The sequence below is a fragment of the Lissotriton helveticus genome, chromosome 9 (genome assembly GCF_964261635.1).
Source record: "Lissotriton helveticus chromosome 9, aLisHel1.1, whole genome shotgun sequence".
Taxonomy (NCBI): Eukaryota; Metazoa; Chordata; class Amphibia; order Caudata; family Salamandridae; genus Lissotriton; species Lissotriton helveticus.
In genome coordinates, this window is record NC_136070.1 from 1,214,839,627 (window position 1) to 1,214,863,156 (window position 23,530).

At 45.6% G+C, this 23,530-nt stretch overlaps 1 protein-coding gene across 2 annotated transcripts in view; it reads left to right on the plus strand.

Moving 5' to 3' along the window:
- The first annotated feature begins 939 nt into the window (after positions 1-939).
- THUMPD3 (THUMP domain 3 tRNA guanosine methyltransferase) overlaps positions 940-23,530 on the plus strand; it is an 86,136-nt gene continuing 63,545 nt past the window's right edge. Inside the window, exons 1-5 of one of the 2 annotated variants that reach the window (XM_078661679.1) lie at positions 940-1,080; positions 6,677-6,988; positions 7,208-7,285; positions 11,729-12,208; positions 18,920-19,050. In XM_078661679.1, the coding sequence (XP_078517805.1) occupies positions 6,716-6,988; positions 7,208-7,285; positions 11,729-12,208; positions 18,920-19,050 (962 nt within the window). In that variant the 5' untranslated portion in view covers positions 940-1,080; positions 6,677-6,715. The remainder of the gene's footprint in view (positions 1,081-6,676; positions 6,989-7,207; positions 7,286-11,728; positions 12,209-18,919; positions 19,051-23,530) is intronic. The other variant, XM_078661678.1, reaches the window with a different exon arrangement.

Below are 23,530 nucleotides of genomic sequence, written 5' to 3' on the forward strand. Positions count from 1 at the left end.
GGACTTCACTCTTTGGCCTCTCTGGGACGAGGAGCTCGGCACCCTTCGTGACGTCACTTCCTGTCATGACGTCACTTCCGAGAACAGCGTCCCCCCACTTCTTTTTTTACGACTTGTGCCCTGGGCTGTAAGGAGTAATTTAGACCTCGGCACTCTTCAAGTCCTACCCCCAAATTATGGCCTCCATCCCACTGTTGAATGCAGAGTGAGCATCCATACTTTTGGCCCCCTTGGCATTTCGTTTCGTTTTTCAGCAACAAGCCCCCAAAGCATGTGGTTGTTGCTGAAAACTAAAAAGACAAATATTGCTGGCATGTATGGAGTTCGATTCCAGTGCGTCAGAAACATTTTAACATTTCCGATTTCAGGACTGCTGGGAAAGAAAGCAAGCATTTGCAATGCAATATATCTCGCATTTACACCAGTTTAAGCTATTTATGTTTTAAAAACGAATCAAAAATAAAAGGGATTGTTATTTGCAATGTCAATAGCTCAAACTCGCGTAAATTCGAGACCTATTGCATTGCAAATGCTTGTTAGGACTTGTGCCCCAGTACTTAGTCTCGGAATAGCTGCCGATGCTCCTAGTTTAGGTAATAGCCTCTCGACTTTTAAAACCTAAGAATAGTTAACTTCTTTTCTGAATTTGCCTTCACCCCAATGCAACTTAATGTGCATGTCCGTCTCCGGCAGAAATATTTTCCCGGCCGGAGATGCTTCTGCCCACCCAATCCATATGAAGACCTCTCCCAGGCGTTCCCTGACTAACAATATCAGCAGCTCTGACAGTTATGACGAAGCGTGCGTAGTAAACAGGAAAGCTCACTCGCAGCAGGACGATCACTTCCGGGGCGGCAGGCGCTCGCCTCTATGCGGTGCGTCTGTACCAGTTAGGTCGTTTTTCTAACCAATCACATAACAAGTGGGCGGGGCATTTGACAAGCCCCTCCTACGGTGTCCCTTCAGTCTCAATCATCGTGCACCAGTTTTCCGATTGCCTCTCTCTGCCTCCTGTATGGAAGTCGGTTAGAGTCGGCAAGGCTGAGGCAATCGGATTTTGGTGAGGTTCTCTGCCGGTAGGTAAGGCCCAATTTTGAGAAACTGCCGGTTTGTTCAGGAAGTCTGCAGGCATGTATGCTCGTCATTGTGCCTTCCCACAGATTTGTATAACTGCTAAGTTTTTAGTAAACATATCATATGTCGTTTCTAGTTTGCAAGCTTTCATTTCTGCAGAGTTTTTAGTAAGCACACGTGTCGTTCTAATTTATTGTGTGTGTTTATTTTAATTGTATGTACCCCGTGCATTGTAAATTTGCGGGACATGGCAATCAGGTCAATAAGTGTTTAGAAGAAATAAAGTTGAAATCTCCAGCCTTGAAGTATTGATTCTGATTGCTCTTTGAGTCGAAGATTCGCTGCTGAAATGTGCCGCGAACAGCCGGTCTGGAGTATTGACTGCTCATCAGTTCTCTTCATTGCTCAAAGTCCTACTTGTCCTCGTCCCTGTACTTTCTTAGGATAGACTCCAGTCTCACGACCGAAAATAAAACAGGAATGTTTTGTCACAAACCCCACCAACCCTCAGCTGTGTACTATAAGAAAATAGCTTTCTGGTAATCCAAAACTCTGGCAAAGGGCTGAACCTAAGGGGAACGCGCTGGTTGTATTGGCTGGGACCTGTAGGACTATAAGTAATGTCTTTGTATCTGGTCCACATCATTACTAATGAAATATAACAAAACAATATTGCCTTTGACAATCACTAAAATGATGCAAAGCCCAGGGACTTAATTACAGAAAGATCAAATCTATCTAAAACGTAAACGCTATGTAACCCCTAGGGCCTAGTTATGCAGATTGCTGTGTGTCACAAACCCAAAGTTTTTCAGAACATTCTATATTCTATTACGTTTATAATATTTCATAAAAGTGTGTTCTGAAACCCAGTTATAAACTCTACAAATCTTATCCAGAGAAACACCTTGAAATTGAGCCTGAGAAGCAGTAACACTGTAGTGCAAAATACTTGCACTTTGGTTGGTGCAGAATATTCCAACTTTGAATAAGCAAACAAAATTGTTTACTGCATCTATCGTCTCGGATATCTTAGAATTTGCACTTTTGAATTTGTTGGATCTTTTAAAATTGATAGATAGTGCACACTTAACATGCAATAAACCCAACAATTGTTCTTCTTCAGATGAGGGAAAAGGCTAGAAAACAGTATGATAATTTTTTTGAGAAGTATGGAACTTTGAGTTCAGACAACGTCAGAAAGCAGGACCTTATGATCAACTACATACAGAAGCTTTAAGAAAGGAGGATGACATAGGAAAACTGGAAGTTCAATTAAGTTCCAAACGAAAGTTGCAAAAGATTGTAAAGATTTTGAGATTAGGGGGAGATCCCAAAGAGGGACTGAAGATTGACAGAGGGAAACAGAAAGTCTATTAATGTAGCCACTTTACCATTGTCAACGGTTCACTGAGCAGGCTGATCCCCCCCCCCCTACACATCTGCCATTCACAATAGTTACTATTTGAACTGAGGAGCAACAGGCCACGTTTCCTCCCTTTCCCATCTCTTACAAGTGATGATGTGGGATTCCCAGGGTGTTTTCTTTCTCCCTATGAAACTCATCCTTTACTAAGTTACAAGGAATTTTAGCATTAAAATCTCTCATCATCAAGATGGCAACTTTGGGGAAATTTAAACTCACCCTATCTTTCAAGTCCATAAGCTCCTTCAACTGGTTATCCAATATTTTATTTGGGTTAAAATAATAATTAAAATAAAATCTGAGCAGACTTTTGCCTCCTTTCCACCCTGGTTAGGAGGTAATATCCCACTCACTAAAACTGTCTGGAAATGTGTATATTCTTGAAGTAACATCCCCTCAATCTCCTATTTTACACTAATCATTACTGCAAGTCTTTCAGCGGGCCGACCAAACTTGCCCTTAACTGCACCGGTACTGAACACTTTATAATCACTCATCCGCACCTTGTTCTCTTCCCAAGTCTCCAGCAATGCCATGATCATAGCATTTCTATCCTCTATGACCTCCAAAAATGATTTTAGATTCCTTTTCAGGCCCACAATATTCTATGAAACGGAATTTGCCCCTATATCATCAGGATCTAAAAAATAGGGGTCTAAAAACAATTTTTTTCACTTATGCCCCCGTAACCGATTCAAAAGCATTATCGGCTTATTTTACAGTTTTTTCTCAGTTTTTAAAAAATTTGCCTTCGCTTTTTAGATTTCATTATGTAAATATTTTCATACAGGCTTACAGGCCCTGCACCACTCAACAAGGAGACATACTTATGTTGATACAATACAGGTCCTCCACCTGCCCCCCTGGATCTTCTCCTGAGTCCCTAACACTGCAGATGGGGCAGGCCTCTAAATAAATGAATCATATACATCAAAGCCAGACCTTCGGAGTTCATCCACTGAGTCCATGACTTCATCCGCCATGATTCTGGAATAAAAATAAACCCAGGCACATGGCCATGATGATGCCACCTCACTTGCCTTGGGGAGGACCACCAAAGAAATATCCTTAGAAGGTATTTTTGATCATTGTGGAATTAATTTCAAAAGAGATAAGATGTATGATCTATTAAAAACACATTCCATGTCTGAGAAGATGTCTTTTTGATTGCACAACCCACTCTACTTCCTCATAGGGTCTAACTGCTGAGCCCTCACCCCAACTTTGTTCTTCTTCTGGGATGTCTGTTCACCCTAACTAGGGGCCGGGGACCAAGGACCGGAGGCCAGGAGTCGCGAGATGCTGGGAGACGAGGTTCATGTGGAGTCTCACCGGCTAATAAGCGGGTGACGTCAGTGCGTCCGTGCCAACCCATGTACGCCAATGCTCCAATCCAATGCAGCCCTGAATGTGTGCACCAACAGCTCGAGGAAGTTCCCGCTACTCTTCTTCATAAAGTAAATGAACTGTAGTAGAGGAAGGAGCGTAGGTAACAAGGAATGCTACAGTCTGGAAGTGCCTCAGAGATTGACTTGAAATCCCTGCAACGCCGTGCCACTATTTGGCGGTCAACGACAGGCGAGTACCATCTCATGGGACATTGACCGACTGAGAGTCTTAAATAAAATAATATAAGCTCAGGGACCAGGCGACATTGAATCAGCGCAGCATAAAAATTGGTCAAGAAGACACAGGAATGAGTAAAAAAGAAGTCTGTGCTAGATTGGACACAAACTTTGTTTTGCAATATACGATACAATGCTAAAAGTCAAGGCATTGGCAGAAGTAATGCTTTACAAATGCAAATTAACATTTAGAAAAAAAATTAAATTCTGAATTTTCCTTTTATTTAAAACTAGCAGCCCGTCCCGACCTTGTCCGGGAGCAATCAGGCTTCCCCGACTCCTGCCCGCCCCGACATTGTCCAGCAGCCCGGGACCCCGCCCGCCCCGTCCCCCGCCTGCCCCGTCCCCCGCCTGCCCCGACCCCCGCCTGCCCCGACCCCCGCCTACCCCGACATTGTCCGTGGGTCCCCCGGAGACTTACCTCAGCCGCCGCTCCTCCCCCGCGCTCCTCAGTTCACCGCTCCTCCCGCCTGTCCGCCGGTCCTCACCGCCTGTCCGCCGCTCGTCACCGCTCCTCCCCGCGCCATGTCCGCCGCTCCTGGACGCCGCTCCTCCCCGCGCTCCTGACGTCAGCACGCAGGTCGCGGCCGGCGCAACTTCGAAGGGACTACTTTTTTTTTTAAGGTAAATTTTTTAAATAACGCATATTTTTATAGTTTATATAGCCTAGGTCCATCTGCACACCCTGACGATTACAATGATGTATCGGGTGTGTGGATTGGCGCTGTGGTTCCCGAGTTTACCCGCCTCAAAGGTTCAAAGTTCTTGCTTTATCATAGTAGTATATATATATATATATATATATATAAGTCTAAACAGGAAGCCCCAAATTAAAGCAAAGCCACACGAAGTACAGATCAGCACGTTTATTTGCATCCATTTCACTGCTCGCTCCTTGACAGCTTTCAGAGCAATCTCTGAACATGTAAAGCCTGACGCGTTTCAGGAAATAATCCTTTCTTCAGAGGCATTGTTCACGAAGGGCTGGAAGAGCAGTTTTTGGCCGCGTCTGCTCATATAATCACTGGCACCTGCCACAGTGGGCGTGGCTAAATCGCAAAGCCTTCTGTGCCTTGTAGTACGCTGGCCCTCTTCCCACAGTGGGGCCACTCAACAGTCCTTGCAATTTGAACCAAGTATTCACCAAGTGGAGTAAAGTAAAGCACTGTAAGCCCTCAGATTGCGCTTTGCAGCAGTGAATTCATGCTCAAGGCAGCACCACCTGCATTGGAGCTGCTCTTGTCTTCGTTCCGTCTTTGCAAGCCCCTTCTCAGAGCCTGCACGAACCCTTCGTAAGGTGGGCCTCGCTTCTCGACTGGGCAAACAGCCGATATCCATAAAGTCTAAACAGGAAGCCCCAAATTAAAGCAAAGCCACACGAAGTTCAGATCAGCACGTTTATTTGCATCCATTTCACTGCTCGCTCCTTGACAGCTTTCAGAGCAATCTTTGAACATGTAAAGCCTGACGCGTTTCAGGAAATAACCCTTTCTTCAGAGGCATTGTTCACGAAGGGCTGGAAGAGCAGTGTTTGGCCGCGTCTGCTCATATAATCACTGGCCCCTGCCACAGTGGGCGTGGCTAAATCGCAAAGCCTTCTGTGCCTTGTAGTACGCTGGCCCTCTTCCCACAGTGGGGCCACTCAACAGTCCTTGCAATTTGAACCAAGTATTCACCAAGTGGAGTAAAGTAAAGCGCTGTAAGCCCTCAGATTACGCTTTGCAGCAGTGAATTAGTGCTCAAGGCAGCACCACCTGCATTGGAGCTGCTCTTGTCTTCCTTCCGTCTTTGCAAGCCCCTTCTCAGAGCCTGCACGAACCCTTCGTAAGGTGGGCCTCGCTTCTCAACTGGGCAAACAGCCGATATCCATATAGTCTAAACAGGAAGCCCCAAATTAAAGCAAAGCCACACGAAGTTCAGATCAGCACGTTTATTTGCATCCATTTCACTGCTCGCTCCTTGACAGCTTTCAGAGCAATCTGCGGCCGGCGCTACTTCCAAGGGACTACTTTTTTTTAAAATCGTAAATATTTTAAAGAACGTATATTTTATTTTTTTATATAGCCTATGTCCATCTGCAGACCCTGACAATTACAACGATGTATCGGGTGTTTGGATTGGTGCTGTGGTTCCTGAGTTTACCCACCTCAAAGGTTCAAAGTTCTCTCTTTATAATAGTAGTATAGATTTCTATATCTGTCACCTTGCCCACCTTTCGTTCCTCTGACGTTACAGAGGTTTTCTTTTTAACTGTTATTTCCTATAAGTTTGTGTGAAATGAATGCAGGTTCCAGTGAAATAAATACATTTTGATCTATTAATTACTGCGGTCATCTCCAGTTCTCTTATGTGAAAATGATAGACAATATTGATTTTTGTTGTATTTCAGAATAGTGCTTATCATTTTTCTTTTATTACCCTAGCAAAATAATATTGTTGCTATAGGGATTTCATATATATTCATATTTCGTAAACTTTACTTTTCTTACTTTTGCATTGCTATATTTTTTCATACAGAGTCCAATTTGTATTGCTATATTTTTTCATACAGAGTCCAATTTGTAGTGTCTGCACATTCGAGCTGAACTGAATGTGTGAGGTCAAAATGTCTGGCATTCAAGAAGCCACTGATGTGTTAGCTAAAGTGACACTGAATGAAACCAGTGAACCGGCAGCTGAGCACCATGAGGAAAAACAGCTAGATAGTCTCCACAGCAGTCCCGTCACTATTGGTGCCACAGTTCCAACCGGCTTTGAGAGCATGGCGGCTGAGGAAGTTAAGGAGAAACTGGGATCTGTCTCCAAAATCAGCAAAGACAGAGGAAAAATCTATTTTGACATTTCCGTGGAAAGTCTTTCACAAGTTAGTATGATTATTTATTATGTTCACATCTCTTGGGATTTGTCGTCCCTTACATATCTTCTGCCTGATCGAACTGTACTCTTTTGAAAATATTTATTTTTCTTTGTTTGTAGCTTACTAGCTGGTATTAGGACTTCTGATTGTTTGAAAGAGTAACCAACAATACCGTCCAACGCTGAATAAAACGAAGTTTTTTTATGCATTTTGGTTTTTTCTTAGGTCCATCTTCTAAGATCAGTGGATAACCTTTTTGTTATTGTGGAAGAGTTTACAGATTACCAGTTCAAAGATACCAAGGTGAGTTACTTGCAGCTGATCTGAAAACGTAGTTCTTGGATAATTTTATTTTGCTTCTTACATTTTGGAACATATTTGGCTGCGGCAGATCTTTTTTCACCTGTGCAAATGTATATGTGTTACATATTTCTGTGCATGCCTGATTAGGCATTCAAATACTCTTGCGATTCTGCACCTGTATCAGATACCCGGCAATTATTTCTGAATTCCAAAAAAGCTGGAAATATGCTTCAAATGAATAACTAAGCCTACAGAAGTAAATTTCTGATTTATTTTTGTGGCTCTTTTGAGAAGTAAAAATGTCAGTCATAACCACATGGGAGACCGGACATCCAGACACGTTTTTTTTGTCATGGATATTTCAAGTCCTACTATTAGAACCTACAATTGTTATTTTTATTCCTGGCGGTTATTTTTGTGATCCATGCGTTTTAGGTGGTCATAATGGCAGCCGCGGTCCGTGCAGGTAACATCAGTGGGGCCTGGTGGAGGGGATTTCTAAGGAAAATTAATTGTTGATGGTGGTATCACCAGTCACTTCAACTTTGATGTTGACGATACTGTCACAGCAGTTTATTTTGAAATATATTACTGTTGTACATTCACAGACTGAAGACGTGTGTGCGTATTGGTGGTGTACAAACCTATCTGACAATTGGAATACATACGTGACAGAGGTGGAAAGAAGTTAAGATTATGTTCATAGATATAGGGGAGTGAGAGAATTCAGGTTGCCCAGGTGGGCCTGGGCAACTTATGAGTTTACTTGATGCTCCTTGAAAAGTTGTTTCTCTAGATCTTTCTAGATATGTTTAAAGAAAATGGAATATTTAATTAAAACATTTTTAGTAAGCATTTTGAACTGGCTCATTTGTGACCCTGTCCATAATCAGAATCAGGTAGGTCAGTGTTAGATAATTGTTTTTGCCTTTTTCTCTAGCTTCCTTATGTGTGCCATAAGAGTTTTTTGAAGGATCCCACTTTGCTTTGCTATACAGGCATATTGTGCACATGCTGTCTACTGTACCCATATGATTAGTGAAGTATTCAGTTATTTCTACTCTGATTTCATCCCTAAATATTGCATCTGTCGGCAAGTGTGTAACCTCTGTGTGAACGAGGTGATATGTATCAGGCAACTCCAAGCTCAACAAATTGGGTGAGTGGTCTGATAGAGTTTTCGCCAAGTATTGAACAGATTACATCCATTTTTAGACGTCCTTAGTGGTCAGCCAGTAGTCTTTGACAAGCAGAAATGTACAGAAGACATAAATGTAGCCCTCAGTGCTGTTGGGTACCTATTTCTCCGTCGATCTTATACATTTATGCACCTCAAGTTGATCATTATGTGTTGACGCAGCCACCTTCCGTGTCTCTCTGAGGTGTTTGATCTATCCTGTGCAGGGTTTAAAGCAGTATTAAAGCTATACCCATATTATTGTCCGAGGATATTGCATGAGTACCTTGTTCCATAATTCTTCATATTAAATTGGGCCATCTATATTCAGACTGTACGTGTTCACATCCATTCTATGTTTCCTAAAGACAGTGCCTTGCACAGTGGCAAATCTCTCTTGGTCATACGATATTGAGTGTGTAGGGGAGAAGGGGTACCCTTCTTAACTACAGTGACCACTCCCTGGAGAAAGATGAGAATGAATGGTTAATTGAGACCCAACATCTAGCTATTGTCACTACAGTTGTTTTGGTGAAATGGATTTCATTTGTATTGCAACCCAGATGGGGTGTCTCTCAAATTAGGCAAGCACTTGTCTTGGGGTTGTTTAAGCCCCTAGTATTCCAGGTGAGGAAACCAGTGAAACCAACTCTTACAACAGCTTAGAGAGGTTATGTTTACATGTGCTGACATGTTTTTGGGGATAACTCTGACCCAGTGTAGTGGCTGTTATGTATTGCAATGTGCATTTGGAGAGTTGTTAGTGCATAAAAGATTTAACAACTAAACAACCCCTTATCACCCTCTCCCCCCACCCCCCTCAACTTTTCACCCTGCCCAACCGCCCACTGGCAACCCAATTATGCCAGAGGCTGGTCACCACCCTCTCTACATGACAGTTCATCAGGAACTTAATAGTGAAGACCAGAGTCCTGCATAGAACATTATTAATGTTATCAAGTTGAACGTTTTTTTCCCAGAGGGAGTAACGTGTCAAACTAAACACTCACCTATGAAGCACACATGGCCAGGAGAACAGAATGTGTGCAGCATAGCGAAAAGATAAACTTAATTACACTTACAGTGCTGGCTTTCACATATCTGCATTACATTACTACATGGGACATGCTCCCTGCAATAACCTCCTGAGACACAATATTGTGGGTAACAAGATATAGGAAGGTGGTGGTCTGTAATATTACTAGACTTTTAGAAGTGGGCATTCCTGTGTGCTATGCGTCTTTGTGCCTGCCTGATGTGTATTGACCGTCTGGTTCTGACTGAGAGGAGAGAGGGGCGGTGCATTCACTCAAGCCACTCCCTGGGTGGGTGGTGGGTGGGGGTTTGAGGTGTGTCCTGCCCTGCCTGGGCGACTCCGCGCTAGGCTGAATAGGATGAGTCTGCATTTGGAGTGGTGGGAGGAGTATCACCTGCACCTGAATAGGGCTGTGTCTGCCTTCCACAATGATGGCAGGTCCACCCACGTGGTGTGTCTGGAGCCAAGGCTTACACTAAGAAGCACTTGTAAAGATATTCTAAAGTGTGCCCAGAACTGGTTTGAACTGGGCTCAGAGCCCTGTGCTAGGGGAGAACAAAGACATGTGGACTATTAGTATTGGGGCTGTGACCCCATGTTGGTTGAACTGGATCTGAAGAAGAACACTCTGCCAAGGAGTGGGCTCCCTTTGTGTGACCAGAGTGGAGCGCTGTCCCATTGCTCTGCAGCGTGGGTGGCACAGCACTCCTTTGTGGCCGGGTAGTGGGAGGGGAGAGCTGAGGGAACGGAGCGCTCTCCCTCTGGCATTCGTGCACTAACGCAGCTGCTGGAAGTCAGGCAGGGCTCAGCCTGGTTGTGGGCTGGCCGCATTTTAAAAGAAAGCCGGAGACAGCGGGGCAGACTGAGACTTCGTTCCGCGTTTTGCCCCTTTTGTCTTCACAGTGGTGTGGCTGCACCACATAGTTGCGGGCTGCCGCCGGTCTAGGAGTCAGGGCGAAAGGCCCTGACCAGCCGGAGACTTTCTGCCAAAGAGAAAAGCAACCGGAAGCCAGGCAGAGGCTGAGCCTGGTTGGGGGCAGGGCTCCCACAAAGAAGAGGAGAGCCCTGTGTGTTGCCTGAGCCAGGAGAGGCGGGCAACCATTGGCAGTAGGTCTCGACAAAGAAACCAGGGAGGCCTGAGGAGGTACAGGTGAGTGGGGCCTGTGAGGGTCACTTTGTTCCTTTCTTGGCGCGCCGTGCAGCGGGTCTCTGCCCTCATCATGACTTGGGCAGTTGACCCCACGGTACAGCACCTTGGGTTAGTCTGGAGACCTTGTGCTGGGGGGAAGGGGTGCGAGGGGAGTCAAATGGATCACCGCCACCCCTACAGGGAAGTACCTGCAGTGCCAGGAGGGTTCCTGGTACTTTAGGGACTACTGGATTGTGGCATCCACTTTCCCTTGCACATTGTGGATCGGGCTTAGTTAACATGGTCATGCCTAATGCCTGATGTTCACATGCATGTTGGGCTACTTGCCAAGGCGGGCACCCTATGCACCCCAATGGTAATCTGCATATGTCTAAAGTGGGCATGATGTATTTATGATGTATGCTCTGCTGCAAGTGTGTACTAAGGTGCACTGATGATTATGTGTATGCAAACGGTGCTGTGACAAGTGCAATCTTACCAGTGGTTACTGGTCAGCCTAAATTGTGATGATTATGGCAATGGTCCGATTGGCCAAGTGCTGTATGTATTCCCTGCAAAGTCATGACGAGTGCCTAGTGGCACAGTATTATATGTGATTGTGATCTAATGTGTTTTTATGGATAATACATAGGATATTTTTATATAACCTTGTGTGGAGTTTCTTTTGTGGTGTACCTAGTGTGTCACTGCTGTGTGAGTGTGTTGCTCAAAGCCTCACACATTGCCTCTGGGATATGCCGGAGTGCTCTGCCAAGCTACCAAGGGGGTGAGCAGGGGTTATCCTCAGCGTGTAACTCCCTTGCCCTGACTAGAGTGGTGGGTTCTGCCTGGCTTAGGTTCATACCCTTGTTTACCAGAAACCCTATTTCTAACACGGAGTTTTTTTTGGTTTGGGGATATTACGTGCACATTATATTTGAGAAGTTTGATTAGAGTACGTTTTTAAGTTTATTTAAACATGAGATTGCATATAAAAGTTACAAATTGATCTGCAATGTTTTCTCATAAGAATCTTTTTTACTTCCTAAATTCAAATAAACTCCCATGGTTCTATGCCCTGCTTTTGTTTTCTGTTGGCAGGAAGCTGCATTAGAAGATCTCCAACAATTGGCCAGCAAACTTCCTTGGGAAAGAGGTTTGGAAGTCTGGAGGCTCAACAACAGTGTGAAGAAAAAGAAAACCAGGCGTAAAAAGCCCAACCAAGCTAATGACTCTACCAAGGGCAAGCAGGAACCTGGGAAAGATGAATCATCAGAAGTGAAGACTGCTGAACAAGGTGACGCTACATTTAATATGCCTGTTGATGATGTGCCTGTTGGAAGCAAACTGCAGAAAGAGACATTGCAGTTGAATGAAGGGCCAGAGATTAAAGGTGAAGAAGAGGAAACCAAAGAGAATGAAGGAGGTGACACCAATGGCCAAGTGCTCAAATTTCGTGTCACTTGCAACCGAGTAGGGGACAAACACAGCTTCTCATCCAACGAGGCAGCTAGGGACTTTGGTGGGGCAGTACAAGAACACTTTCAGTGGAAGGCAGACATGACCAAGTTTGATGTGGAGGTAAGAAACTTTTGTGTGATGTGTACATGATTGGCACCTATATTGATAACGAGTACCTGATGGAAGTGGTTTCTCCAAATGTTAATTTAAAAACAAATATATTCTCACTGCCTTTTATGAAAATACTGAATACAAGTATGTTTCTCAAGCTTCCATTGCTCATTTATTCTAAAAAAAACTTCACTGTCATTACACCTCAAGTGATGTACTCATTCCACCATTACTGCAGCAGGGTTAGCATTTTGATAGATCTATCAGTGTTGTCTTTGCATTTGGACAAACTGGCATGTGCTCACATGGGCATAAAAGAGCAACATAGATATAAACATAAACACAGAATGGAAACAGACCGAATAATACAATTAGGAAAAAGTTATATGTACCAGGAATGCATTAACGCTGTACAAGTAAGAGGACGTTTTAGGAACATAGAAGGGAAAGGTTTGGACAATGTGAAAACATCTGGTGGAACTTTCTGGAATAAAAAAAAATCCCTCTTTTGCAGGGTCGACCTTCCATTGTTCATTCATAGGTGGGTGCTGGCCAACCAACTGTCAGAAAGTCTCCAGTTAGAAATGTGGAGGAAACCTACACTAAATGTGGGAATTACAAGTCCAGCAGAACCTAAAATGTTTGACGTCTCAAATTTGAGATTTAACATTGGTGTTTCTTCTATATTAGTATTGCTTCTGGCGCCCTGGATCAAAACTAATGGAATCCCAATACAGGCAATGTAGTGGGCTTTTTTCAACCAACTTCTTATTCAGCCTCAAGAAGCATGAAGATTACCTTCCTCTCCAAAAATTTACAAACATATACTCCTTCTTGGAGTCCCATTTTACAATTAACTTTCTTTTACAATATGTAAGGTCTTTAGCTCGTCGTCAGTTAGCCTTTGGTTTGTGTGGGGTGGAGGGAGAATTGTTTTGATGAAGCCGTAACTGCTTGTTTACGCACTTTGCCACAGTGTTGATTTGGGACGCAAACAAGGGGTCGGCAGCTATGACAGCTCCTAGGTTCTTTACTTTCTTTACTTTTGGTGAAGTGAAAAGGTTTGCGAGGCTTGAGGGTAAGTAGAATGGTAGTGAGACTGACTTGGGGTTTCATGTTTCTGGATAATTAGCCTTGTCACCATCCACTGCACAGGAAGCTCTCCTGCTTCCAGTGGGAATGAAGTGCAGGAAGGAGGTGGTGTTGGCTGAGTTGGCTGGTCAGTTTTCCAGGTCATTGTGGATTTGTGTATTACTAGCTTAACTGGAAGTTGACCTTGTGTTGCTTTGGGAGCTAAGTCCTGGAGCATACAGAGAAAGCACAAAAGGGATAATTCCTTAGGAAAGCAACAGACACTGGTGTGTCAATAAATCAAATTACACTTTGTTTATGCTTTAGCTCTGATTGGTTGGAAAGAAATGGACTTATTGAGGTGTAGGGCTACGTATTCCTGCCCAGTGTCCAAGCTTTGCAAGAAGGATTGTATTGTATTCAGTATTTTAAACGGTTGACTAGACAAGGAGTATGCAAATGTGTACACCTGTTTATCACAATTTCCTTACAGGCCTCTCCCTAACAGAAAATGCTGTTTATTAATGAATCCATACACAGGTTTGGACAGTTTATACTTATGGATGCAAACCTTGGCCTAGCGACATACAGACCTCTTTCACAGATCCATAATGTGGTACTATAAACTGGTTGCCAAAGTGTTTGTGCTACTGGGAATTGGGCGTACTTGCCCAGAGGATCAAGAGTACATGAAAACTTGTCGTCCTTGACCACAAACAAAATGTTCTCTACATCGGGCAAAAGGAATTCCACATCTCTAAGTCTTGAAGCTGTCTTGTTACCTCTCTTCTGATGATTTTACTGATAAATGAGAGAATTGAAAAAGATTAGTAGTAGGCTAGGATTTTTGGCCCAGCATATGTTTTTTGGGGGGGTTGGGAGTAGGGCATCAGCGGGTGGTTGAATGTCATGTTAAAGAGGACTAGAAAGTATGAGAGAGAGAATGGATGCATTGATTGGGTGTGTCGTGTCTGCTGCAAATGGTTGTAAGAATTATGAGGCATGGGTGAGTATGTGATTTATATATTTTTGTTTTGATGGCCTAAATCAAACTCCCTACAGTTTCAGTCAATCTGAAGGAAGACTGTAGAGAGCTAGGTGCAGTGGGGTCCCTTCTGGGGGGTTGATAATGGACTTGTGGTTGTTGGATATCATGGCCTCAAGTAACTCTTGGATGTCTTTGAAATGCTGTTTGGAAGTTCAAGGGTCACTTTTATGGAATTTTGGGTTGGAAGGTTCCTGGTAGAGGTTGAATATTTCCTTCACCCGATTCAGTGCGTCCTGCATGTTTTGTGCAAAGTAGACCATTTTGTCTCTATTAAAAAGCTCTATAACGGTCTTTTCATGTAACATTTTGTCCGGATTAGTTTGTCTTCTTGTAACAGATTTTTTTCTTCACCAGTCTGTGACGTATGTCATTGCTTCTCCTGTTTTGGGTTGATGAGTTCTATTCAGCAAGATCCTCAGTGAAACATTCTTAGTAGATAAAGTCCATCTTGGAGTTTCTGGATCTGGTAGAAGCTAGACTATCTTGAACAAGAACTGTGTTGAGGTGAAGATTGTGTGTGTTTCTAGGTCGGTTGGTGTGGAGTGGTTGTTTTTTATGCCAATAAAGGTTGACTCAAAAAGCTCTACTCTAATGTTTCTGATGTGGTTAGGTAAAGTGTGACTGGTAGTGGATAATAGGTGTGTAAGATCGTAGAAACAAAGGACTTGTCCAGCAATTTCTGGGTTTGCAGTGTTAAGTCAGCAGTTTTGCATGTTTGAATGTGAAGTCCATAGTGTGCCAAGTTGTATCTGTGGGGCTGCGCATCACTGGGTTGAAGCCGAGGGCTTGCATGTTGTTGAGGCGGGCTATAGCAGGTTTGGCATCAAGTTTGTGGCCCCAGAGGATACAATCTCCCATATTCTGCACTTTAATGGCTTTGGCCCTCAGATGTAAAAGAGTTCAATACATTCACTCTGGAAGGAAGGGGTGTATCATTGGCAGAGTAGACGGATACTGCGATGAAGGAATTATTGGGGTTACTGGTACAACTGGTATCTATGCACTCAAATGATAGTAATGTAATGTTGGGAATTGCCAAGCAAGACATTTTGGTAGGTTCAGCTAGCTCAACCCCGCCTCCCTCTTCCTTGTCTATACTACAGTAATATTTTTTGGTGGAGAAAGGAGATCTATGGGGGAGGTGATAATATTGTCCCCAAACCATGTTTCAGAGATGCCAGCTCTTTGATGATAAGATCCAGGTACAAGCTTATCAATATCAATCTTGCCTCTCGGGGGTAAATGAATGTTAATTAGTCCAAGTTAAAGTGTGAGGACTAGACATGGGGAAGGTCGAGGAGAGTTGCATCGTCCAGGCAGTAAAGCCTCAGCATTGTGGGGTTCTATATAAGAGTTCAAATTGGGGCGAACAGTTGGAGATGATTGGTGGGAGCGGGCCTGCTGGTGATAGGGCATGCTATTGGAAAGCTAATTGGTGAAGGTTTGCTGCAACAGTGTTAATTGGACAAGGGATTGTACAGTAGTGCTCAACAGTGCAAAGTATCCTGATTGTGGGGAAGTGTGGGGAGTAACCGATGAATTGTCATTTGGTCGGAAGGGTTGATCCAACAATGCACTGTTTAACAGTTTTGAAGCTGTAGAACCTCACTTGGAAAACCAACAGGTTCTTGTTGGCTTGCCTCACATTGGTGCCATTGTAGTACGTGTTGATAGTGAGTTTCCACGGGTCGGTGCAAAAGGTGGTGGTGTCAAGCTGATGGTGCCTAAAATTTCTGAGGGCTTTCTTATGCACAGTCTGACATGAAAGGTGTTTGGGCCAGGCTTCTGGATTAGTGGTGAAGAAGAGAAAGTCGATCTTGCGTAGTTTTGTCCTCGAGTTGTATAGACTGATGGTTTCTGTGTTAGATCTCAAGAAGTCATACTTTTTCTGACATTTTTGTACTTTGAGGTTGTATAGTACATGAAGACTACTCTCTCCCGACCTATGCTTAGTAAATAGTCTGTTGGTTCCCCTAGCACTCATTGCGCTTTCTCTGGGTGTGGGGAGATAATCGAGGCAGTTTCCTTTTGACAATGTAGGGTGAGATTGCTGACTGCTTGTTGTGCAGAAGGCAGTGGTAAGAGCACACTCCTTAACTTACAGGGGATAATTTGTTCAGGTAAGATGAGTTAATAAGGTGAGTGAGCGGCCCCACTGTGGCCAATGCCAACGGTGGGCTCCATAGGAAACAGAAGTAAATTTACGTGGCTGGTACCCTCTAATGTTCTGCATGGGCAGTCACTGGTGTTGGGCAGTGTGCATGGCGCAGGTAGGAACAAAGAGGGAAGTACTCAAGCGGGAGCTTGATGTCAACTCATACATTTAATATTTTAAAAAATGGATGGGAAATAGCTCCATTGGGTAATAAAGAAAACACCATGTTGGCCTTGAACCGTAGTTTGCTGTGAAGTCTGTCATCTAGTAGGCCCTCACAGATTTTGTCCGCAGAGATCTTCATGTGCTATAAGTATTCTCTAGTAGTGGTCTAGTGTTTGGAAAGATCTGCTGGAAAGATGGCCATTATGTGTGGGGACGCAATGTGATATACCAGTTCCATTGGGCGGGAGTCAAAGATTGCTTTGATATTGGCTCCCATTTTTAGCTCACTAATGCACCAGATCCATTCATTAAGCTTGCTCAGTGCTTATCATTCCAGAAACTCCTTATCGATGTGGAAAAATAGTTGTCATGGTTTCCGATGAACCTCCGAAGGCTTTCCAAAGCTGGTAAGCCTTCTATGGGGGCCGTGGTCTTGGATGGGCAAGTTGCCAAAGGGCAGTCCGGGATGCCAAGAGTGCTCGACAGTGACACTGAACTGTCGTCACATGGAAGGCGGACTGCAGCATTACTGAGATGCTCACCTCCAGCTACTCTGCCGAGGCCCTCTGTGTTGCTCTGAGTTTGTCTCCCCACCCCGCCACTACCATGATGCGTGTCCATTGTCTGTATATCAGGGCGACGGTCTCAAAAATGATCATCAGGGTCTTCTTGGGCCTATACCTGGTGGCTTTTGCTCCTTTACTCCCCTATATGATACTACTGAATACCTACGCTTCTTCATCAATTTCTAAACTTTTGTACCCCCTGACCCTTGGATTACCAAACATGCAAAAACTTGTGTGTGTAGCCAGCTCCCTGAGAACCCTGTTCAGGGCACACCGGAGAGAACTGGAAGATCTATGATATTGGTGCTCAGTGGCAGGGCTGGCCTCCTCTACTTCAGCTGACTGATGGAGGCCCAGACTCTGTGGTGCACACTGGTGGTGCTCAAATGCAGCTTTGAGACCAAGATCCTAGAGGAAGGCAAAATAACAGAATTACAGTAAGCTGCAGGTCCACACAGCCCCCTGCATTAAGCGCAAGCTGCTCTCCCCCACAAAGGTTCAGAGATTCCTGATTCAGCTCTGGGCATGTTGTAACTCTCCTACCATAATGTTAAGGGGTAAAGCTTATTGGTGAAGGTTTGGTAGATCTGTGCTAATGTGCACGCCCACTGTCTTCAAGCAGTTACATCCGTAGGTATTGTTTATAGGGTTACAAAAGTTAATATTCTGAAAGTGTAAGGAATAGCAGTAAGTACTATTTTTGTTCTGTTGTGTTATCCGTGCTAGTGTGAATTCATGCATTGCATTTCTTAGCCTGTGGAGCCATGTATGGCATGATAGTTAAATGCTGCCTTGTAGCTGTCTGGCAGCTCTACTGCATCTCATGCCAAGTGAGAAATTCTCTTCCAAACATGGACTATTTATCTCGCTATAAATGTAGCTAATGTATTATTGTTCTAGGCTCAAAAACCAGTCCAATATACCCCTGATTCCACCCCTGGACACGTTTCCTTTAGCAAATTAAAAAAAAAATCTAGAAAGTCTCAGAATCTAATCTAGCCGTCTTATGCTTGTGTATATATTCATTATTTCCGAATGTATGACGTTACAACGCAAACATTTACAACTCATGCCTTTACAATGCAGTTTTTAGATCGCAACATCCATAACTACGCATGATTTTACATTGCATGCCTTCACAACTTATTGTTAGAAACTACATTTGCCTTCACAACTTATTGTTAGAAACTACATTTACAACGCATTCCATTACAATGCATACCATTACAACACATATTACTTTTAGTGCAACAAAAGGGTAAGTGTTGCATAGTGTAGGGATAAACGTTACTATTCCCACTCCAGTGAGTGCAACAGTGGGGTAAGTGTTGGATAGGGTAGGGGTAAAAATTACTATTGCCACTCCAGTGAGTGCAACAGTAGGGTAAGTGTTGGATAGTGTAGGGGTAAAAATTACTATTCCTACTCCAGTGAGTGCAACAGTAGGGTAAGTGTTGGATAACGTATGGGTAAAAATTACTATTCCCCATTACTTACCTTATATTGTGTTGTAGTGGCATGCGTTGTAGTGACATGCACTGTAAGGACCTGCGTTGTGGTGACGTGCGATGTAATGGCGACATTGTAATGGCATTCGATGTAAAGGATGTTGCGTTGAAATGACTGCGTTGTAAAGGTAGTGCGATTAAATGACTGCGTTGTAAAGGTTGTTTCCCATTATTTCCTTTTGCCCACTGTTGTATTTTTTTTATTAGGTTCTTTTAAATATTCACAATAATGAGGTGGTGGTAGGAATTGCACTGACAGAGGAAAGTCTACACAGAAGGAATATCACTCATTTTGGGCCCACCACGCTCCGATCAACACTGGCATATGGGATGCTCAGGTCAGTGAGTGCATTTTTTACAGCGTGAATATGGATGCAGAAAATGTTCACCCTTGTCTTTCTTGTCATGATTTTAGTAAGCCCATTCTTCAAACTCCTGTGTGCAAGGTTGCTGTCTTGGAAGAGATCCTGAGAGCTAGCTCTGGTATTTATTGTATGTAGGAGTTGCATACGTAGGCAACATTTTTGATTAGAGTATTAGCGTTGACATGTCCTCTATGCTCCTTTCTTGGTTTGGTCAGCCTCTAATTGAATGCCTCTTCCAACAGTGCTTACCGTTCTAATGGCATGGCATATATGGCTATTTACATCTGTCTTCTCGCTTACAGTATCCCTTCTCCTAACCATTTAACACTGCAGTTGTGACAGGGCCCAGAGGCAAGTTGGCATGTGTTAGTGTAAACTTGCTCACAAAAAAATGTTATTGACTAATGTGATCGCGATATGAAAAACATCTTAAGTTTTTCCGAATCTTTCAGGCACTTTTAAGTTTTGAGCATGGGTAGACCTGTTGCAGTGTTTGAATCCCCTTACTAGTATTGTTTTTATTTCACGAGCCATATTTGATTATTGTATAGTTTATTTGAATTAACAATAATCTCAATAGTTCCTGTTAATGCAAATGGATCTTCAAGTCCTTGTAGTTGAAACATAGAGGCGGACTTTGTCTCAATACAGTAAGTAGCTTACATTTTGAACGTAGCTCTGAAGAATTGTAATAAGATAGAATATGATGTACTTTTTAGGTCTCGCACCTGCGAACCGGATCGCGAAAGCGATCCGTCGCTGCGAGACTTATTGTGATCATTTCAGTTTTCAAGGGCTCAAGGGGAACAGACAAGAGACAAGAGATGTGAACGCGCAGATCTTCGACTTGGATTAGGTCGCGCGCGCGTCAACTGTGAAGAGCATGTCAGTTTCAGTTTTACACGAGCAGTTCTACATTTTGTTACTTTGTTGCAGGCTGGTTTGTGAAGAACATGTCAGTTTCAGTTTCCCCTTGCCGACTGTGTGCAAACAGCTTCTGCATACAATTTTTTTTAATGGTTTTTTTAATATAATGTGCGTGTTTTAATACAAGTGTGTTGAAAAGTGGGTGTTTTCGATAATTAGTCCGTAAAAAAGTGTTTGTGTTTAACTACAATAATAATGTGTGTGTTTTCAATACAATGAGCATGTTAGGAACTGTTTGTGCTGTACAGTGGAGTGCTGCGTTGTAGAGTGCAGCGCTGTATAGTGGGGTGGTGTGTTGTAGAGTGGAGCACTGCGCTGTAGAGTAGAGCGCTGCGCTGTAGAGTGGAGCGCTGCGCTGTAGAGTGGAGCGCTGTAGAGTGGAGCGCTGCGCTGTAGAGTGAATCCGGCACTGTAGAGTGGATGCTGCGCTGTAGAGTGAATGCCGCGCTGTAGAGTGGAGCGCTGCGCTGTAGAGCAGAATGCTGCGTTGTGTAGTGTTGCGCTGTAGAGTGGAGTGCTGCGCTGTAGAGTGGAGTGTTGCGCTGTAGAGGGGAGTGTTGCGCTGGAGAGTGGCGCGCTGCGCTGTAGAGTGGCGCGCTGCACTGCAGACTGGACCGCTGCGCTGTAGAGTGAGTGCTGCTTTGTAGAGTGGAATGCTGCGCTGTACAGTGGTGTGCTAAATTGGGAAGGTCTGCGCTGTAAAGTGGAGTGTTGTGTTGTGCTGCGCTGTAGAGTGGAGTGTTGCGCTGTAGAGTGGAGTGTTGCGCTGTAGAGTGGAGTGTTGCGCTGTAGAGTGGAGTGTTGCGCTGTAGAGTGGAGTGTTGCGCTGTAGAGTGGCGTGTTGCGCTGTAGAGTGGCGTGCTGCGCTGTAGAGTGGCGTGCTGCGCTGTAGAGTGGCGTGCTGCGCTGTAGAGTGGAGCACTGCGCTGTGGAGTGGAGCGCTGTAGAGTGGAGCACTGCACTGTAGAATGGAGCGCTGCGCTGTGAAGTGGAGCGCTGCGCTGTAGAGTGGAGCGCTGCGCTGTAGAGTGGAGCGCTGCGCTGTAGAGTGGAGCGCTGCGATGTAGAGTGGAGCGCTGCGCTGTAGAGTGGAGCGCTGCGCTGTAGAGTGGAGCGCTGCGCTGTAGAGTGGAGCGCTGCGCTGTAGAGTGGAGCGCTGCGCTGTAGAGTGGAGCGCTGCGCTGTAGAGTGGAGCGCTGCGCTGTAGAGTGGAGCGCTGTGCTGTAGAGTGGAGCGCTGTACAGTGGAGCCCTGCACTGTAGAGTGGAGCGCTGCGCTGTAGAGTGAATGCTGCACTGTAGAGTGAATGCTGCACTGTAGAGTGGAGCGCTGCGCTGTACAGCAGAATGCTGCGTTGTCTAGTGTTGCGCTGTAGAGTGGAGCGCTACGCTGTAGAGTGGAGCGCTGCGCTGTAGAGTGGAGTGTTGCGCTGTAGAGTGGAGCGCTGCTTTGTAGAGTGGAGTGCTGCGCTGTAGAGTGGAATGCTATACTGGGGAGTTCTGTGCTGTAGAGTGGAGTGCTGCATTGTGTAGTGCTGCACTGTAGAGTGGAGCGCTGCGCTATAGAGTGCTGCGCTGTAGAGTGGAGCGCTGCGCTGTAGAGTGGAGCGCTGCGCTGTAGAGTGGAGCGCTGCGCTGTAGAGTGGAGCGCTGCGCTGTAGAGTGGAGCGCTGCGCTGTAGAGTGGAGCGCTGCGCTGTAGAGTGGAGTGTTATACTGGGAAGTTCTGTGCTGTAGAGTGGACTGCTGCGTTGTAGAGTGGAGTGTTGCGCTGTAGAGTGGAGTGTTGCGCTGTAGAGTGGAGCGCTGTGCTGTAGAGTAGAGCGCTGTAGAGTGGAGCGCAGCGCTGTAGAGTGGAGCGCTGCGCTGTAGAGTGAATGCTGCGCTGTAGAGTGGAGCGCTGCGCTGTAGAGCAGAATGCTGCTTTGTGTAGTGTTGTGCTGTAGAGTGGAGCGCTGCGCTGTAGAGTGGAGCGCTGCGCTGTAGAGTGAAGCGCTGCGCTGTAGAGTGGAGCGTTGCGCTGTAGAGTGGAGCGTTGCGCTGTAGAGTGGAGCGTTGCGCTGTAGAGTGGAGCATTGCGCTGTAGAGTGGAGCATTGCGCTGTAGAGTGAGTGCTGCTCTGTAGAGTGGAATGCTGCGCTGTACAGTGGTGTGCTAAATTGGGAAGGTCTGCGCTGTAAAGTGGAGTGTTGTGTTGTGTAGTGCTGCGCTGTAGAGTGGAGCACTGCGCTGTGGCGCGCTGCGCTGTAGAGTGGCGCGCTGTGCTGCAGACTGGAACGCTGCGCTGTAGAGTGGAGTGTTGCGCTGTAGAGTGGAGTGTTGTGCTACGCTGTAGAGTGGAGTGTTGCGCTGTAGAGCGGCGTGCTGCGCTGTAGAGGAGCGCTGCGCTGTGGAGTGGAGCGCTATAGAGTGGAGCACTGCGCTGTAGAGTGGAGCGCTGCGCTGTAGAGTGGAGCGCTGCGCTGTAGAGTGGAGCGCTGCGCTGTAGAGTGGAGCGCTGCGCTGTAGAGTGAATGCTGCACTGTAGAGTGAATGCTGCGCTGTAGAGTGGAGCGCTGCGCTGTAAAGCAGAATGCTGCGTTGTCTAGTGTTGCGCTGTAGAGTGGAGCGCTGCGCTGTAGAGTGGAGCGCTGCGCTGTAGAGTGGAGCGCTGCGCTGTAGAGTGGAGCGCTGCTTTGTAGAGTGGAGTGCTGCGCTGTAGAGTGGAATGCTATACTGGGGAGTTCTGTGCTGTAGAGTGGAGTGCTGCGTTGTGTAGTGCTGCACTGTAGAGTGGAGCGCTGCGCTGTAGAGTGGAGCGCTGCGCTGTAGAGTGGAGTGCTGCGCTGTAGAGTGGAGCGTTGCGCTGTAGAGTGGAGCGCTGCTTTGTAGAGTGGAGTGCTGCGCTGTAGAGTGGAATGCTATACTGGGGAGTTCTGTGCTGTAGAGTGGAGTGCTGCGTTGTGGAGCGCTGCGCTGTAGAGTGGAGCGCTGCGCTGTAGAGTGAATGCTGCACTGTAGAGTGAATGCTGCGCTGTAGAGTGGAGCGCTGCGCTGTAAAGCAGAATGCTGCGTTGTGTAGTGTTGCGCTGTAGAATGGAGCGCTGCGCTGTAGAGTGGAGCGCTGCGCTGTAGAGTGGAGCGCTGCGCTGTAGAGTGGAGCGCTGCACTGTAGAGTGGAGCGCTGCGCTATAGAGTGGAGCGCTGCGCTGTAGAGTGGAGCGCTGCGCTGTAGAGTGGAGCGTTGCGCTGTAGAGTGGAGTGCTGCTCTGTAGAGTGGAATGCTGCGCTGTACAGTGGTGGGCTAAATTGGGAAGGTCTGCGCTGTAAAGTGGAGTGTTGTGTAGTGCTGCGCTGTAGAGTGGAGCATGGCGCTGTGGCGCACTGCGCTGTAGAGTGGCGCGCTGTGCTGCAGACTGGAACGTTGCGCTGTAGAGTGGAGTGTTGCGCTGTAGAGTGGAGTGTTGCGCTGTAGAGTGGAGTGTTGCGCTGTAAAGTGGAGTGTTGCGCTGTAGAGCGGGGTGCTGCGCTGTGGAGTGGAGCGCTGCG